Source organism: Eucalyptus grandis, chromosome 6 (assembly GCF_016545825.1).
Source record: "Eucalyptus grandis isolate ANBG69807.140 chromosome 6, ASM1654582v1, whole genome shotgun sequence".
NCBI classification, from domain to species: domain Eukaryota; kingdom Viridiplantae; phylum Streptophyta; class Magnoliopsida; order Myrtales; family Myrtaceae; genus Eucalyptus; species Eucalyptus grandis.
Window position 1 is genome coordinate 16,934,623 of NC_052617.1, and position 18,796 is coordinate 16,953,418.

The following is an 18,796-nucleotide window of genomic DNA, read 5'->3' on the forward strand; positions in this document are numbered from 1 at the left end:
TTTCTAGGGTTGGACACAATTCAGTACTATAAAATCGCATTAACGAAATAGTTCCATTCATTCGAGGGACTATGTTCTTTATCTTGTCCCACACATTTATTCGTACACTTACAAGCAAGTTTAGTTGGCAGGCCCCTAATTTTGCTTACAACATTCAGTTTCTGTTGTAGGACACACTAATCCTAGTGACGTACTGTCACTTAACACTTGCTTCTTTTACAGAGACGCTAGACTATATTTCATACATATAGAGAGCCCAAGAACCACTATCACGTATATAGACTCATAATTTATTTTTCATCTTCTTCTTTCTTCATGCAGTTGGATAAGAAGCTTCCGTGGCAAGACCACAGAGACCAGCCTTAGAGCTCACATCCTTCTGGATCCTCATGTACCCTTTCTCTCCCCACCCGGTGCCCCACGAATTCTTCATCAGCCAATACTTGGTCCCGCCAGAGCCAGAGGTCTTCCCATACCCGACCGCCGTGACCGCGTGGTCAATGTCGGTCCCACATGAGCCTGTGAACACGCCGGTTGAGTAGAATTGGAAATCAAACCCGCCCCCCTCAATTGCCACCGAGACTGGCTGGTTTGCCACGGCCTGCAAGAGGGCCTTCTCGTTGTTGGCGGGCACATCCTTATATCCAGTTATTGAGGCTGCGGGGTTTGCTGCCTTGGCCGTATTGCAGGTCCCTTTATTTTCCTGGTAAGGATAGTTCGCCTCAGTCGTGAGGCCACCATTGCTTACAATGAACTCGAAGGCACTGTCCATGAGCCCGCCTATGCAACCATCATCGTTATCATCACAATCCACGAGTTCTTGCACCGAGAGTGGCACCAACTTCCGCTTCTTGATCATGGTAATCCCTTCCATAGCTGCCACAGCCGAGAATGCCCAACAACTTCCTGCAAAAGGAGATAGTAAAATGAATTACAAAGAGACATATGTACGCATGTAGTATGATGGGCGTAAAAGGAATGTAACAGTGAATTACAGATAATATTGTTAGCTGCTATATGCACAATTGTTGCCTCTTTTCAACAGCTTGAGTACGACATGAGAATTTTGACATTTTCGCAGGACAAGTTTTGATTTTCCACTCACCACAGTTGCCTTGATCCTTAACAGGTGTCACAGCCTTCTTGGTTCGCCAGTCTAAGGCAGCTGGAATGGCGGTGAAGTTGGCATACTTGAACGGTTTTTTCGCCAGAGGACAGGACCCTTGTGGGCCTCCTCTTGTAGCCGGTGTAGGAAGCGCGGAACTCCTCATTGGTTAGGTCTGCAAACTTATTCACAGCCATTTTATACCCCACGTCCTTACCATTATTAAAGGCGTTGATGCGCTTAATGTTCTCTTTAAATATCTCATACCGTTTTGCCTTTTCGACGGCGTCTTTGTAGACACGCCCGTGAATTGCCATCCACTCCTCATGTTGCTTTAACAACTGTTCCTCTTCAAGAGGGCGACAAAGCGTTTCGAAACAGAAACTATGATGACCAAAAGAGCAGCTGATGTGAGGAATGAAAATTGGTTTTGTTTGGCCATAGTCGTGCTCTGGGTACTGTCTAGGACACAATTGGAGTGACTTGGTGAGTTGTAACTTTCAGTTTGTGCACGAGGAACTCCAAATGGGTGTGTTGGGTTTTTATAGACAAAATGCCGCTCAACTGTCGTCACTCTCACTCTCTCTCGATAATGCTTCAGTGGACCCTCTCCTCCTCCTTTGTGCCTGGATAGCTGTTGCGACTTAGACCCCAAAAATTAAGATTGCTATTGCACCCTCAGTCATTGACTGATGGGTGATTAATCAAAATGCTACCATTCAACATTGTCATGTAGTGCTAAAATTTATCGTTCTAAGAGGCTTGTGCGTTGTTATACGTGGATGTGCACTTGCATCTATGTTTGCCTTCCAATCATCGGCAAGTTATTACTAGTTTTCTAAAGTAAAACAACTAGCTTGGGTCAGCATATGCTAATAAAATATTATTGATCTTGAAGGTGTGATTCTTTGCCAATGAACTGGTGCCACGTAAATAGTCATAAATAACTGAGATTGGCTGGTGGTGCGCTTCAAGAAAACTGAACTTCTACACTGAAATCGTATTTTATGACCAATATCAACTTTGGATGACCATTGGCTGAGTTCCCATTTTGCTTAACTATATCAACGTGTTTTCTAGGTTTGGGAAGTGCTTCTAGATTCCTATGTTTGGAAATAAGAATGTAACTCTCTCAAGCTCGTGAGCTATTCAAGTTTGACTTAGATTACTCAAATGCTACTTGATTCTTTTGCTCAGAAATTCGTCTGGGAAGTATAAATAAAATAATATATTTTTAGAATAGAAATTGATTTTTAAAACAGAAGGTTATCATTCATATCAAGAAGAAATGAACAAAAGGTTTCCTTGCTAGGGAAAACAAGATAGTAGTCTAGATCGTTATTTGAGGCCAATAAATGCTAATAGTGCAGTCCACGTCAAAAGGGTACATATGATATGTGGATATACTTTATGGAAGGACTACATGTAGTGGATTTATAAGAGGTTATGGGTAAAATTGAACAAATAAAAAGTATAGCGACCACATTAAATATTGGAAATTTTTTTTAGTAATTACCCATGTCTTTACTCCTTTTTATCCTCATAGCATTTGTTTTTATGTGAGAAAACCCAACTTAAAATAGGTAAACTTTGGTCTCATCAAAGTATCTCAATAAATTACATGAGGATCAAAGGTCGGAGAAATAATGTAGAGTACATAGAAAGAGTTTGGTGTTGTGTCCGAAGGGAAATGCCCAGAAGCCATCAATGTATAAATTGGAGTCCCCGGCCTCTCGAGCAAGTGCCTAGATCGCATCGCATTTTTAATCAGAACGATTTCTAAAGTCTGGTTTAAATCAATTTTTATATGATTACACATTAGAACCTCTTAAGAGTGTTGCTCCGGTTCTTTTTGCGAGTTTACATGAAATCATTGCAAAAGATTGTGTCAAACATAAGTAAATCACTCTTCCGCTTACCACTGGAAATCTAAAATATAAGGAAATACCATGCTTCCAGCTAAACAATAAAAGTCATGGGGACCTAATGACATCGATGAAAGCTTAGTGCCTGACGTTAAGCGAGGCTTTATTTCAAACTTGTAACCTCCTTATTCAAGGTAGATTTACCACTCTCACTCTCTCCACGAACATAGGTCTCGGTAATTCAAATCGAACCACCTTAATCTTGTTATTTCATTTCTCTATTAATCTCACTATTATGGTGAATTGCACAATCTAATTGATCAACAACACTAATGCATGCTCTACTTTTTCTTAATGTCATCCGATCATGAATGACTGAGAATTACTTATGTTGCTAGTGAGGACAACATAATCATCCTTGATATCTTTTGCGGGGCAAGTTCATTTTATTAACATTATTTTACTATCATTTTTGGGAAAAAAATGCTAGTTGAATTACTTATAATCTAGGGTTAAGATAAGAAAATAAATAAATAAATAAATAAACAAACCAAATTATGGCCACTGTAATGCAACTACCCTAAACTTTTTTTTTTTTTTTGTATAACTAAAAGCTTTACCCTTGCTTATTGTCATAAATACTCTAAACTTTTTTCTTGTGTCATAAAAAAATCTGAACTTATATCAATATGATAATAAAAATATAATGCAAGTACCAAAACTTGGCACGGGGAGCCATTTAAGCACCAGAAATTAGAAAGATACACCACTTTCTTTGAAAAATGAGACATTTAAGTGCTAACTCTAATGACGGGTGTCGAAATCCTATGTGACATTTTTTAATAATATAACTGGCCTGCATGGCTCACTAGAGAGTTGAGTTAGTAGAGAATAACAAAAACAACATCGTTTTGCCTCTTATTTGAATTTTAATATAAATATTATTTGAATTAAATTAAAAACATAAAAAAAAAAAGTTGCGAGAAGGTGTTGTGCAAGGGCTTCTTCTTCCTTCTTTTTTTTTTTTTAATAATTTAGTTTTAACTTTGGTTTAATTAATATTTATTTTAAAATTCAAATTCAAGGCAAAACGACATCTTTTTGTGGCTTATCTAGGCACATCAATATGCAAAACGATATTGTTTTTTTTACTTATCTAGCCACTTTAGTGTAGAAAATAATGTTATTTTGCACTTGTTTTGTCAAAAAAAAAAAAAAAAACTCCACATTAGCATTTTGGTCGGATTTTCTTACTGTTAGCACTTAACTAATCAATTTTGTTTCGATTTTGACACTTGAGTGTACTTTTTCAAACTTTTAATACTTAAGTGTCCCACTATACTAAGTTTGGAATTCTTCATGGTACAAAACAAGTTAGGGGCATTTATATCTCGGTGAACAAGTTTATGGTTTTAGGCAACACAAGAGAGAGAGAGAGAGAGAGAGAGAGAGAGAGGGGAGTATTTGTGTCACAATTTTTGTTGGTATTTGCCCTATAATCTAGGAGCATCATAAAACTCCAAATTGAGGTGCACATGTGAGGATGTTAAATTTTTAGTGAAGGCCAAGATCAAGCTTAGGTTCATAATGGAATTATCTTAAATTTTTCAGTGAAGGTCGAGGCTCAAGCTTGGGTTCTCCCACTGGGATCCCCTTTGTCGAGGACTTCAGATTTTTGTTGTTAATTCTCAATAAGTGGTATCAACATCAATGGTTGATTAGATTGAATAGGTCGAATATGTATAGATGGGTAGCTGGTGAATATTTTAAAGCAAGAATGTCGCATATGACTCATCTATCGATGTGACAAATAATGCGCTTTTGCTAAGTTTGGTTGGGCCAAAGCGATTAATGGGAAGTTAGAAGGGCATAGTTTTGTCTCTTGCCAAACTTGGCGAAGTCAAGGTGCATAATGGAGTAGAGTTTATATTGTTGTAGCAGGATACTTGCATTCAGGGGCAGGGGGCCAAATATAGGACATTCACATGCGAAACAAAAAAATTCTAAGGTGCAAGTGTGCGGTCTTAGGCAAAAAATTATGAATACCACGGATGTGATTGAAGTGACTACGGTTCGCATTGGTGATGGGTGATTAATTGAAATGCTCCCATTAAACATTGTTATGCGGTGCAAAGATATCATGTGTAAGTTATTGTGATTCATGTTCCTATGGGAAAGAACTGGCTTTCTTCAAAGGAAACAAATAGCTTTGGTCGGCATCTGCTAATGAAATATTATTAATCTTGAAGGCGTGATTCTCTGTGCAATGAATTGCTGCAATGTAAATAGTCATAAATACTGAGATTGGCTAGTGGTGCGCAACAAGAAAACTAGACTTCAACGCTGAAATCATATTCTATGACCAATATCAACTTTAGACGGCCATTGGCTGAGTTCCAATTTTGCTTGACCTAGCCATATCAACGAGTCTTTTAAGTTTGGGAAGAGCTTCTAGAATAATAGCTCGCGAGCCTAATCGAATTATTCAATCTTTATGTATTTTAATTATAAAAATACATTAATAGGTACGAACTAAATAAATATATCACTACTTTTTAATTGTAGTGTATTTTAATGATTCTAGCTAGAGTTTGAGATTGGGAAAAGTGTCAAAAAGTCATAAACCTTTTGTTTTTGTGCCGATTTAGTCCTAAATTTTTTTTTTGTGCCGATTAAGACCTAAATCTTTTTATTTTTGTTATTTTTCTTTTTCCTTTTTCCCTTTTTCTTCTCCTTTTCTTCCTCCAGCCAGTCGCTGGACCTCGCCGACCGGCCAGAGATGACGATTGGCGAGGTTGAGGTCGACCTCGCCCGGCACCTCGCCAGTGGCCACGATGGTGGCCTTGTGTTGGGTGGCGAGGCTTGCCCTCGCCGAATCTGGCGAGGTGAAGCCTCGCCCATGGCTAGCGAGGCTCGACCTCGCCCATGGCCGCGAGCCTCGACCTCGCCAAATCCGTTGAGGGCAAGTCTCGCCCACCCGGCTAAGGCCGCCCTTGAGGCTTGGGCGGCGAGGGCAAGCCCCCGCCAGCTTGGCGCGAGGAGGCGGCCTTGAGTTGGCCTCGCACAGAGCCGGTAGGGCTCGCCCTCACCAACTAGGCCTTGAGGGTGGCCTCGTGGCCACTAGCGAGGTGGTCAACAAGGTCGACCTCGACCTTGCCGGTTGTCGCCTTTGGCGGGTCATCGAGGTTCAGCGACCCAGGCTAGAGGAAGAAGAGGAGAAGAAAAAAGAAAAAAAGAAAATTTTAAAATTTTAAAATTTTAAAATTATTAAAAGTTGTCTACATTACCGCCGATCGACCATGTCAACGACCGACATCTAGTCAGCAAAATCCAGCCAAAATTGGCCGGAAATGACTGAATTGGCACAACGTAAAAATGTTTAGAATTAAATCGGCCAAAAGAAAAGGTTTAGGATTGAATTGACACAAAGACAAAAGGTTTATGACTTTTTGATACTTTTCCCGTTTGAGTTTTACTCTAAGTTTTGAGAAAGAGCCGTTATCTAATTGATTCGAGTTGAAGCTTATTGAAAACTTATGTAACTCAATTATCTACTCTTAACTATTTGATTTGGGTCAGATTCAAGCATCGAATTGGTTGTTGACTCAACTGGATTACACACATACTCCCTAGTTTGGAAATTTAGTTTGTTAGATTTTGTTTGTGCATAAAAAGTAGGAATAATGATACTGAACTTTTTTTCAGTTTTTAATGTGATCTATGAACCTTTTTTGTTTAATAAATCCGTTGAACTTTTAAAATTCCAAGCAAAGTAATTTTTCCATTGAAAATCCTAATACTTAGTTGATATGGACAGAGTTTTGTTAACTTAATGTTGATTTGCTAGGGTGGCATGTACGTGACTTCCATATGGCTTCCATGTCACACACACACACACACATATAGGGACAAAAACATTTCCTAACTAGAGAGGACGAGGTATTAGTCTAGATCGTTATTCTCAGCCAATAAATGCTAATAGAGCAGTCCAAGTCAAAAGAGTACATGGGGAAAATTGTCCAGAAATCCAGAAATCTATTGTACTTTTGTCAATATAGTCATAAATTTTTAATTATGCCAATTGAATCATAAATCTTTTCACGTTTTGCCAATTGAGTTCATTCCGTCAATTTTGATATGAAATCGTTGATATTGACAATTTTTACTAATATTTTTTTCATTTTTATTTCTTTCCTTTTCTTTCTTTTTCCTTTTCCTTCTTTACTTTTTTTTTCCTTATTTTTAAGGCTAGTAGGGGCCAACGGCCCTTGCGGAGGCCTAGCCACTCTTGCTGACCATTGGGTGAGGATTAGCCCTCACCTAGTGGCTAAGGTTGTTGAGCCTTAGTGGTTGAGGTTGTTGAGCCTTGGTCAGTGGCCAGCAGCCACCTTCTAGGCCTTAACAATAAGAAAAGACCCCCCCTCCCCAAAAAAAAAAGTAAAGAATGAAAAAGAAAAGGAATAAAAGAAAAGAAATAAGAAGATATTAATATATAAAATTTAAAATGTCCATGTTAGCATTGGTAATATCATGTTAGATGGCCAATGTTCACATGAGTGGTTTCCGATCAAAATTTGTCGAATGGACTCAATTAATATAATCAAAAAGTTTATGAATAAAAGTGTAATAGATTTAGTATGTTTTGGATAATTTTCTCTAGTACATGTGACATGTGGATTTAAATGGAACGACTACATTGAGTGGATCCTTAAAAGTTTAGAGAAAATATTGAATAAAAAAATTATAGCAATCCCATTAATTATTGAAAGAAAGTTCTAGGACTACACATATCGTTTCTCCTTTTTATCTTCATAGCATTTGTTTTTGATAACAAGGGAACCCAACTTAAATGGGTAAACTTTGGTCTCGTCAAAGTACCTCAATTAATTAAATGAGGATCAAAGGTTGGAGATGTGATTAGATCAGAAGAGTTTGGTGTGGCTTCCTTGGGGAGTGGAAAACGTTAGAACCTCTTAAGAGTGGTCCTTCGGTTCTCTTCTAAGGTGTGAGGCGAAAAATTTTCCACATTGCTGATAATGTTGACGAATTCTAACTTAATTCTCCTTGGAATAAGGTCCACGGCTACTTGGTGCGCCTAGCCAACGCTCCCACTGTCAAAACTTTCATTGCTTCTAGAAATTCATGTTTCCTCCCTTCTAGATATTGCTTTTTTGGCTCCATATTCTACTTCTGTGTGGAAGAAGGTAGTGGGTGGGGCTGATTATACCGCACTATTAGATTAAAATTCCTTTAATAATCTATTTCCTGAAGACTCATTGGATAAAGTTGAAAATTAAGTATTCAGAAATTTTTTTTTGAACAAACATACTAAAATGCATTAGTAAGAAAAGTTTTTAGTACAAACGTCTCTAGCATCATCACATAATAAGTCCAAAAGAGCAGGCGGGGGACTATTAACCCAATTTCTAAAAAGGCAACCCATTCGTTGGGCTTTGGCTAGCCAATCAGCCACTTTGTTCGTATCTCGATTGTAATGGGCTAAGGTAATACCCGAAGAGTTCTCTAGTTTACGCTTAGCCCTATCCACTAAAGGTTGAACCTCCCAACTTAGGGTATCTGCAGAGAGAACCACATCCACCAGCGTACTATAGTCAGAGAAGTATTTTAGGTGCCAACAATTTTAAGTTTTGAAAGTAGAAATAAAGAGTTATTTAATATGTAATTGAAAAATTGATCACTGAACATTATTAACTTGTTTACCAGACATGAAATTGTGATTATTATAGGTTGATTTTAGTAATATAAGTGATAATATTCTTATTGCCATAAATTACTTTTTTTCTACTTAAAATGTTATGTAACCCCGACTTACTTGCCACATTAAGTAGGTTTTCTGATTTAATGGAATTTTTATGTTGATATTAGTTTTAAGCAGTAGATGATGTTTAATCTCATTGAGTGCTGAGCTTTCAAATTTTAGTACTTAATTATATTCTTGACTAGCCATTAGAAATTATAAAGCTTGATGGGCTTCAAATGCAACTGTACTTGATCAAATACATTAGTTCGTACGAGAACAAATAAAATTCCAGACCTATTGAGTATTCCACTTTTGTTGAAATTAAAAGGACAAAGTGGATGAGTGTTGTCTCCACTTTACGGCATTATCTTAGTTAAGTCACATCCGTTGTAAATATTAATTCTTTTTTACCGAAATTATTGCTGGACGCGACTCATGAAAATCTATTTGAAATTAATTTTCTTTATTTTTTATTTTTATAATTTGGGAATTCACTATAACTTAATAGATTTACTTAAGGTGTCTTGTGAGCCATATATTATGCATTGCAACTAAGAAAAAAAATTACAGTGTTCTTCTTCTTGCCAAAAGGAAAAATTGCAGTAATCAATGCATTGTTTTCTCATGAAAACAATTCAAATAAAAGCCCAAAGTATTCTCAATTTTTCAAAAAAGAGCCCGAAGCATCATAATTTTTTCAAATGGAAGCTTGAAGTGGACCTTGTTTCGAATAAAAACCTGAAGTGGTCATATTAGTCTCAGAAAAAGACATGACTTCAGGGCATTTGCATTAGGGGTGATCGGGTCCGGGGTGGGTAGGGTCTAGACCTGGACCCTGTACCCGACCCTATTATAACCGGTTCTCTTTTTTTAGACCCTGTTCCTGACCCTATTTGCATTGGACCCTATTCCTGACCTACCTTGTTTTTCTGGTCCAGGAACAGCATTGACCATGTTTATATTGGAACATGTTTTGCAATTTCACATAATACTCCCTGTGGAATAACAAAAAAGCCTGCATTTCATTGATAACTCAATGCTGAAAACAATGGCTAAATCTTCATTGTATAACTAGTAAAGAAAAGAATAACATGTGTTCATGTGATAAAGATTGAAGAACAAGAATCCATCTTGTACGAGGGCAGATGCAAACAACATTGTTCAAGAAAGCAAGTCATCATATGTGGTACCAGTAGACACAGTCCGATATCATCAGACATACGTTGGCTTCCTAAAGTAGAAAAGAGATTAACAAAGCAGGACGCTGGAAAGAAACATTAACTTCAACTGCCAACCAACTCTCTTTCTCTTTTATACCACCTGATCAGGTGCATCGTCGTCCCCTTCGGCTTCCCGGCTTCATGCGACACCACCACTTATGACATGACCAATTCTCAAGATTCATCCCATTGAGAAAAAAAACACCAGACTCGCAATACAAGAACGGTCCAACGGATCAATAGCTTCTTAAAATACCAGAACGAATCAAAAGAGCAAACAACCGGAGAGATTCAAAACTAGACTTTCATAAAATAAAAGAGGAATTCACAGTGCTCACATACTCGAGCAACCATTTAGTTTACACAGTCACTCGCGAAAATTAAGATCCTCACGGACCTACTTCATTTGGGCAATTCTGCGAATTAAGATGCTAGACTTCTACTAGTCCAAAGTAGGGAATAACATATGAAACCTTAGAAGATTAGCCAACCACTAAATTCAGCAAAAAAATCAACTAGAAAAGGGATCAAATTCAGCAATACAAATCATATCATGGGGTAAGTAGAACTAATTAGCTAGCAGCTCACGACGAAGAGTAAAAATCGTGCTTACTAGCGACGGCGCAAGCGCGGGGGACGGGGACTTGTTGAATAGCTCGGCGGGGAGGAGGACGCTGTCGATGGTGAAGATCGCGACAGGGGTGGAGTAGAGCACCATGCTGGCCACCCGTGAGGGGTCGACCTCGATGTCTCGGCGGTCTTCACGGTGAAATCGTACTTCCCGACGCCGTTCGTGGCAAGGGTGCTGATCGGGGCGTTGCTTGTCTTTAGGGACCCGATCAAGGTGTAGTCCGCCACCGCGTGGTACAACAGGAGCGACACGAGCTCACGTTGGGTGTGAACACCGTCAGGCCCTTGTCCAGCGCCAATTGGTGCGTCTTGATGACGCCGCTCGAGACGAGGAGGCCCGCGAACGTCTTGCACCCGGCCTTCTCGAGTAGCGCCGTCACGTTCGTGTCCGAGGCTGATGGCGCCGGGGTGGCGAGGATGGCCGAGACCAGGATGGGGGTGTTGATCTAGAGGAAGGGGACGATGGGCGCGGCGGAAGCGGTGCGGTGCAGGCGCTCGGATGGATTGGCGGAGGTGAGAGGCCGAGAGCGACGAGCGTGAGAGTAAAGATAGAAACGACTAGGGTTTGGTCTTTTGGACTTTTGGGGCCCAAAACCGATTCTCAAACCCGGCTCCCGAACTAGCCCGGTCGATCCAGTTCTGGGTGGGTATTCCCTCGAACCGGTTCCCAGACCGGTTCAAACGAGGGTCGAACTTTGGGAATCGGTTCCCGGACCGGTTTCAACCGGAACCGGTTCCCGACTCTGTTTTCCGGGTGGGCCGAATCGGGAACCGGGTCGACCTGGTTTGGTTGCACACCCTAATTTATCATTCCTTTTTCTTTCTTTTGTTCTTTTGCTTATTAAAAAGATAAAAAAAAAGTCTAAAAAAACTAGGCGGGAAGGTAAGGCCAACTTACCATCTGTGGCTGACACCCAACGATGATGAGGCGATAGCCACAAGCAAGGGAGGGCTGTGAACCCTCCCGCCTGTATATAAATAAGAACATAAATTAGTCTTTTTTTTTTCTATTTTAAGTTACTTTGAGAAGAAAAAAAGTAGAAAAAGGAAAAAAGAAAGAATAAAAGGAAGAAAATAAATATATATATAAAGGAAAGAAATAACCTTGACCAACTAGTAAAGTCAGGTCATTTTTGAGACCGACATGGTTAGTTCAAGGCTTTATTTGAAATAAGGTCTACTGCAAGCCTTTTTTTTTTTTTTTTTTTGTTGAGAAACTAAAGACGCATCTGTTAGAGACAATGATTACTTCAAGCCTATATTTAAGAAATTGAGGGCAATTTGGACCATTATTTGAAATTTTCCATTTCTCATCATGTGTAGAATCATTTTTTGAAAACCAATATATATGGAGTTAGCATATTTAGAATTAATGACACTTGATAACAAACCTTGTTTAATAAGGAATAGTTAGACTAAGAATAACTTTCTTTGACATTAAAGATTGTTCAAAATTTTCCGAAGTTTTCCATCATTTCTAGAAGTTAAAATAGGTCTTTGCGTCTTCGCCAGGAAGGTGCAAGATTTCTTAATGAATTTAAATGAGAAGTACTTTTAGAATTGTCCCACCATGCTAAGAGATGACGTGATCTTCCATATTAGACACTTACAATCCAAGCCTAGTAATGAATTGAATTGAGTAGGAAAAGGTTCTCTCGACAAATATTCATTGAATTTTGCTGAAGTATGTCTCAATCATTTACGACAATAGGTTTCACCTTGGATCATGAAGACAGTTTTCGTGATGAAAAATTAGATCTATTAACTCGAAGAAAATAATAGTCGCAATAAGTTTGACTAATGCCACAAATTGTTTGGTCCTTTGTTGATACTAAACTTTTTACTCCAAAATCCCTTCTGCATTGCTTGAAAATTTCGCATTGAGTTGGCTATTAATATCGGATTTTGACCTTTAAGCAAAATGATCCAAATTGGTCTCGCAGTCCTGCTCTTCATTGCATTGTTCGTATTTAGAAATTAGGAACGCAGACATAAGCAAGATCATGAATTTTTCTTATGCAATCCGACTTGAAAATTAGAAAAGGGCCCTAAGCTGATTTTGACTCTCAAGATCAGTTTTGGACTCTCTCTCCCCCGCGCCTTCCCCCGCTCATTTGACGTAATGTGATCTATAATGAAATGCAGTCCCTAGAGAGCTAATCATATATGTATCAAGAAAATGTGCAAACAAATCTAAAATTTCCTAAATGCACCCCCAAATTTTTGTGAATTCTTCAATGAAGATGCGATCTAGAGTTACCAAGACGCGATATCTGATTATTTATATTTTTCATTAAATGACATGTGATTTATGAAAGTAAATGTGTAAATATGACAATTAAATCATAATGCAAATGAAAAATCCAAGATTTGCACTAAAACAATTAGTTTTGGAAAATTCTAATTATTCTGACATGTCATGAGTAATTATGCAAAGATAATGCCCAATCCTATCATAATATGCAAAGATGTACGAAATGTGCCTAAATAAGGACACCCATATATATATATATATATATATATATATATATATATATATCCAGATATGAATTTTTCAAGATATGTAAACATTCCTGATTCAATTTCCTATGTGCAGAAATCCAAATCAATGGTCGTTGAAATATTTTACCAGTACGTCGCTTGACAATGTGGTTTTCTTTTTCTTGATTTGAAATGTAAGTATCATTTATAAGATGATGTATAGAAGTTTAAGGGCATTCCCCAACATTATATAGATAACTATAGATGTGAAAATGGAGTGATGAAGTCTCTATATGCTAGTCAATATTACATTTATCTAGGAAGGTCTTAAATTTTTGAAATATGAAGCTTGCCCTATGACAAGTTTACAAATTTTAGCCACGATGATGCAGACATCATTTGACTTGTTTTGTAGATGTCTATGATTACATTCCATCCAAATGCAATTTGTGATTGCTAAGAAAGTTACCCTAAGAAGTCTTGCCACCAACTCGTTGCCTTTGGCAGCCTTGATCATCCACTGAAGTTAATCATTCCAGCCTCTTAAAAATTCTTCCACCACCTACCAGCTTTGGTCATCCTTTGATAGCCTTTGCAATTTGGTTTATATGCTTTTTATACACATGTGGTTTTCTCCATCTAACAGCTTAAGCTTAACATGATATTAGAGCCAAGTTTCACTTATTTCATATGTGCATCCACCCACTCCGACATCGGTTTACATGCTATTTATGTACATATGACCTAATTTTTTGAGTTGGACTTTCAAATTATATTAAACATTCTTCTAACATGCAAATCGTGAGTATTATGAATTTCTATAACATCAACATGGCATGAATGACTCTTAATGAAAAGCAATTATGTGCAATGCAAATGTGAAATTAAATGTGACGACAAGATCTAAAGTATCCTAGGAAAATGTATATTTATAAAAGAGAAATAATTTGGTAACAGTCTTTAATCTATGTGAAAATAATAGTCTATTCTAAATCATAAAAAACTTAATAACAAATAATTATAAAATATTGTGGGTTTACTCTTTTGAGAATTTGTGGCTTACAACAAACTACTAATCTCACTGTATCCCAAAAAGTATTATGCTAACAAAGCTGTTTATAAAAATCCCAACATGGACAGAAAAAATAGTAATATTTAATTCCAATGTTCCAAGTTCAGGTTCGATCAAGTGTTCACCCACATATGTTACCTAATAACGGCACTAGGCTTAAATAAGCTCAAAATTCACGATGCATAATCCAATCAAACTACAATTTAAATCTGGCCAGCAAGAATTTGACATTAATTCTGCCCAGTTCTGTGCTTGCAATAGGCATGCAATCCACTTAAGATCAAGCATTACTAATTCGACACCAATTGGGCTTAGCTCCTCTTCTATTCCAATATGCAAACCTCACAATCGGTTGCTATCAAAAACCTGCTCGGAAATAAGCTACAATTTATACCTGACTAATGACTGCATTAGATCAATGACTCGGTGACATGGTTTAGGGTGGAGGCTTGTGAAGAGCGATGGCAACCATGAGGCAACCGGCGTTCTACAATTCAGTGATGGCGATTATTTGGCTTCAAACAGCAAGTGCAATAACTCAGCTTGCTTATGCATAAGTTCAAGTTAACTCACAACTCCAGAAGATATACACCAGAGAGGAAAATTCGTGCACTCGATCAGCTCCAAATCTCACTTGGAGAAGAAACTACCTGGCGGTGATGTGGCAAGTCAGTGTCAACCACGCGCGGTGGAGGCAATCTTACAACTCCAGAGGTTCAGGAACAACAAAACCCGAATGGACTTGATTGAACCGGACAACTCCATTGGCACGACAATCCACGGCAGCAACGAATGGTGGTCGGAAAGTGTCTCGTGCTTGATATAAGTGGCGTATACGAAGGAAATAAAGATCCAAGAACGGGTGAAGATGGTTTGGCCCGTGAAAGATGAAGAAGTCGCGTGATTGGTGGGGTCTGATCTGCAAAATTGGAGTGGTGGAAGATGGTGCTAACTGTCATATTTGAGCAGTTTTCGCCCCTGATGGGCAGAGGTGGGAGCAGTATTTTTTTTTAACTTCCCACCATCTCATTTGTAATTTCCTGACATCTCATTCTCGTTATTGAAAGTTAAAAAACTTTTGATGATTTGCGGGATAAGTACACTAATGGTGCCATAAGTTGTGTACGGCGCTCACTTTGGTGCCAAAAGTTTCCGCCGGATCACTTAAATGCTAAATCGGAGGAAAAACGATCACTTTGGTACCACCGACGACAGATTCCGGCCAAAATGATTACGTGGCTTTTATATTTAAAAATAAAATCGAGAAGCCTTTTAAATGACGTCGTTTTCCGTCTTCCTTAAGAAAACGACGTCGTTTTGTGGTTCTACGTGGATAGCCTCACAAAAACGACGCCGTTTTGTTGATTTTATTTGGAGATTGAAATTAGGGTTTTTTTGTCCGCCATTGTTCGTCCACCGTCGCTCGGCCGCCGTCCCTCAGCCACAGTCACTTGGCCGCCGTCCCTCGGCCACCGTCAGTCAACCGCCATCCCTCAACCTCCATTGTAGTTGCTTGCCACAGCGAGACAAAAGAAAGAAAGAAAGAAAAAACGAACAGAAAATCCCGAGAAAGAGGGAGGTGTCGACGATGAGGGCGGAGGAGGGATGGCGGGGCCACGGCCGCTGCCTTCGTAGCAGCTGGCTTCGCCGACAACCTCTGTGGCGTTCCAGATCTTCGCGGCTACCATTGGCCGGATCGCTCGTGCTTTTGGGGATTCTTTGAGCTCGCGTTTCCTCTGCACCCAACGATATTTCTTGGGAAAAGGCGGTGGTGAGGCTAAGATTCAGGGATTTGAAAGGTTGATAAGGTGATTGAAAATGGGGGAAAACTACTGGGGAGGGTGGAGGCGAATGCGTGGTTTCTTTTCTGGAAAATAACTGGTGTTGCTAGTTCTCTCGTTGCTGGTGTCGTTGGTTTGGTGCTGTTGGTGTTACTAGATCTGTTCGGGGAAGAAGACGAATCTGCTCGGGGAAGAAGACAACACAAAACGGCGTCGTTTTGGTGTTTGGATGCTAAAACGACGTCGTTTGAAGGCCTAAGTGATCTAATGGAAACTCCGGCGAGCCACATCAGCATAAGAAATTAATAAAAAAAGGCCACGTCAGATTTCCGGCCAATCATATCAGCGTTGGCACCAAAGTGAGCGTTTTTCAAAATTTTTGGCACTTAAATGATCCGACGGAAACTTTTGGCATCAAAGTGAGCGCCATACACAACTTATGGCACCATTAGAGTACTTATCCCGATGATCTGCTATCTACAAGAGGCATAAGTTCTCTAAAAAGATGATGTGAAAAACAGAACTCATTATATTAAGGCTTCCATTGTTGCATTGAGAAGGTAATTGACATTTGCATTGTGGCAAAAGAGTATTTTCCTTGTGATCATATTCAAACCATTATTGAGTTGTAGTTTCATCCATTGTGGTGATTCAACCTATACTCCCAAGCAATTCTCCAGAGATAAGTCAACTTTTGAGAGCTTAGACCATGTAAAATAATCTAACACTAACGATGATAGTGATAATGGAAATTAAGTAAGGAGGATGATGATCATGGTAGCATAAAAAACAACATAGAGGCTTTCCAAATCTAAATGTTGGGGTTTTTATTTTATTTTTATGAAGCAATAAGAAAAGCGGCGAATTAGGTTTTAGACAAGCCAACGATTTCAACAACATTTCAATCCTCAAACTCAATTAGGGACTGATATAAGATAGAGGCAAGTGAGGGAAAATATTTCCGGAGATACAGTTTTTGAAACCACGAGGTTAAGGCATCAGCATCTCAATTGTGGAAGGCAATCATGAACCCTAGAGAAATACTCAAATTGGAAATCTTTATCAAGTGGGGGGCAATCAATTGGGTTTGATAATTACCCCACAAGTCCCAAATCATTTAAGTGGAAATTAAAAAAGAAACTTCAATCCATCTAGTTATAGAATATGTCCCGTTTGGTTCAATATTTACAATAGGCTTCACGACTCTAATGTCTCTTGGCCAAATGCAAATGCATTTGGCTTGTGCTTTTGCTCAACTTTAATAAAATACAATTGTATCTCCAAATAGCTCTAAAGACCTTTAGCTCAAAGCACATTTAGAGGTCCTTTGGGAAATTGCATTCTTGGAATGCAAGTTTTGGCCCTCGATTACTATGCATCTTCTTCGAACCATCGCACAAAAATGCCAATTGGAGGTCGACAACCACTGACTAAGGGTCGTGCAAACCAGCAACCACCGCCTGGGGTTGCACGACTAACAACCACCGTTGGACCTCGGGCAACACTTGGGTTGCGTGACCTAGGTGACTATTGGCCTAAATTGTGTAACCCAGGCTAGCGTTGCCTAGATCGTGCAACCTTAGGTAGCCTTGCTTGAGGTGGGTGACCTTAGGCATGGCCATTTGGTGGCTAGATCTAGCTGTTCGTCAGCCAGATTTGGTTTGTCATTGGCTAAACTCAAAAAAAAAAAAAAAAAAATTATTTAGTAATAAATCATTTACAAATGCAATTTTTACCAATTAACATTTAAGCCAAAGTTATTTTTCAATACACTTTAGAATTACAATTCACCAAACACTATTTGCATTTCAAAGAACCTCTTTAGCTCAAAGATATTTGTATTTTCCCAAAAACATTCCCCCGAAACCAAACCAAACCGGGCCTATGCCCCTTGATTCAGAGTTTATGAAAACAAAGTCATGGGGGTATCACCATCTGCTTGGAACTTCCCAATGCAAGAGGGATGATAAACCAATTCCTTGACCAAGGGTGGATTGCACAAAGAATGGGCTTAGATTGCAAGCTCTTTACCTTATATGCACTAGAATGTGGTTGTATAGGAATACCGTATTACACAATCAAGCTATTCCAAATTCTTCACAAGCAATTAAGTTGATTTTATAGGAGTTTATGGAATTTTCGAACAAGTTTAGAGAGGAGAACAGAGTAAAGATAAGTTCAGAAGCTAATTATTGGGAAAAGGACATCGGGGTTGAAACTTAATGTAGATGGTGTGTGAAAACATAAGAAGGAGCCATAGATATTATTGCTTGACGATAAGAATGAATATCTAGTGAGGAGGATCATAGGTGGATGGTGTTCACATTAGGATAAAAACACAGAGGCAGTGCCGATGAATCTCAAGGGGTGCACACGTCTGGTCCGAAGAAAGAAGATCCCCGTTTTCGAGCTGAATATTGACCATGGATAAGAGCTAGTGTAATTCAATCCCGATCCAGATTAAGCGGTTTTAAGCTTCACCCGATAAGTATGCAAATAAATTTGGATCAGACTTTCAATTAATTGGAAAACCTTCAAATCCATGAGGATAATTGTAATTCGAGTACAGTCAAATCAAATTTGGGCAAGGTGACGGCTCTGACCGGCCATGCTTGCTGGCCCTCACATGTGGTTGCTCTCCGAGATAAAAAGGATAGAAAAGTAGAAAAAATAAAATTACAAATAATTGTTCTTGCTAGTGCTGGCCACGCCTCTCACAAGACAGAATGGTTGACGCTGACAAAATTGCTCGAAATAACTAAATTCCTATTGTTGGGACAATTCAGTACTATAAAATTACGCTGACGAAACTGTTCCATTCATTCACGGGACTATGTTCTTTTATCTTGTCCCACTCATTTATTCGAACACTTAGAACCGA

The 18,796-nt window shown here is 38.9% G+C and overlaps 1 protein-coding gene across 1 annotated transcript; it reads right to left on the bottom strand.

Annotated features, from left to right (window-relative positions):
• Positions 1-305: 305 nt before the first annotated feature.
• On the bottom strand, positions 306-1,247 carry LOC120294225 (senescence-specific cysteine protease SAG12-like). The gene is made up of 2 exons (XM_039314191.1): positions 1,106-1,247; positions 306-906 (listed from the first exon to the last, which is right to left on the bottom strand). The coding sequence occupies exon 2, from the start codon at positions 872-874 to the stop codon at positions 314-316; it is 561 nt and encodes a 186-aa protein (XP_039170125.1). The 5' UTR covers positions 875-906; positions 1,106-1,247; the 3' UTR covers positions 306-313.
• Positions 1,248-18,796: the final 17,549 nt, after the last annotated feature.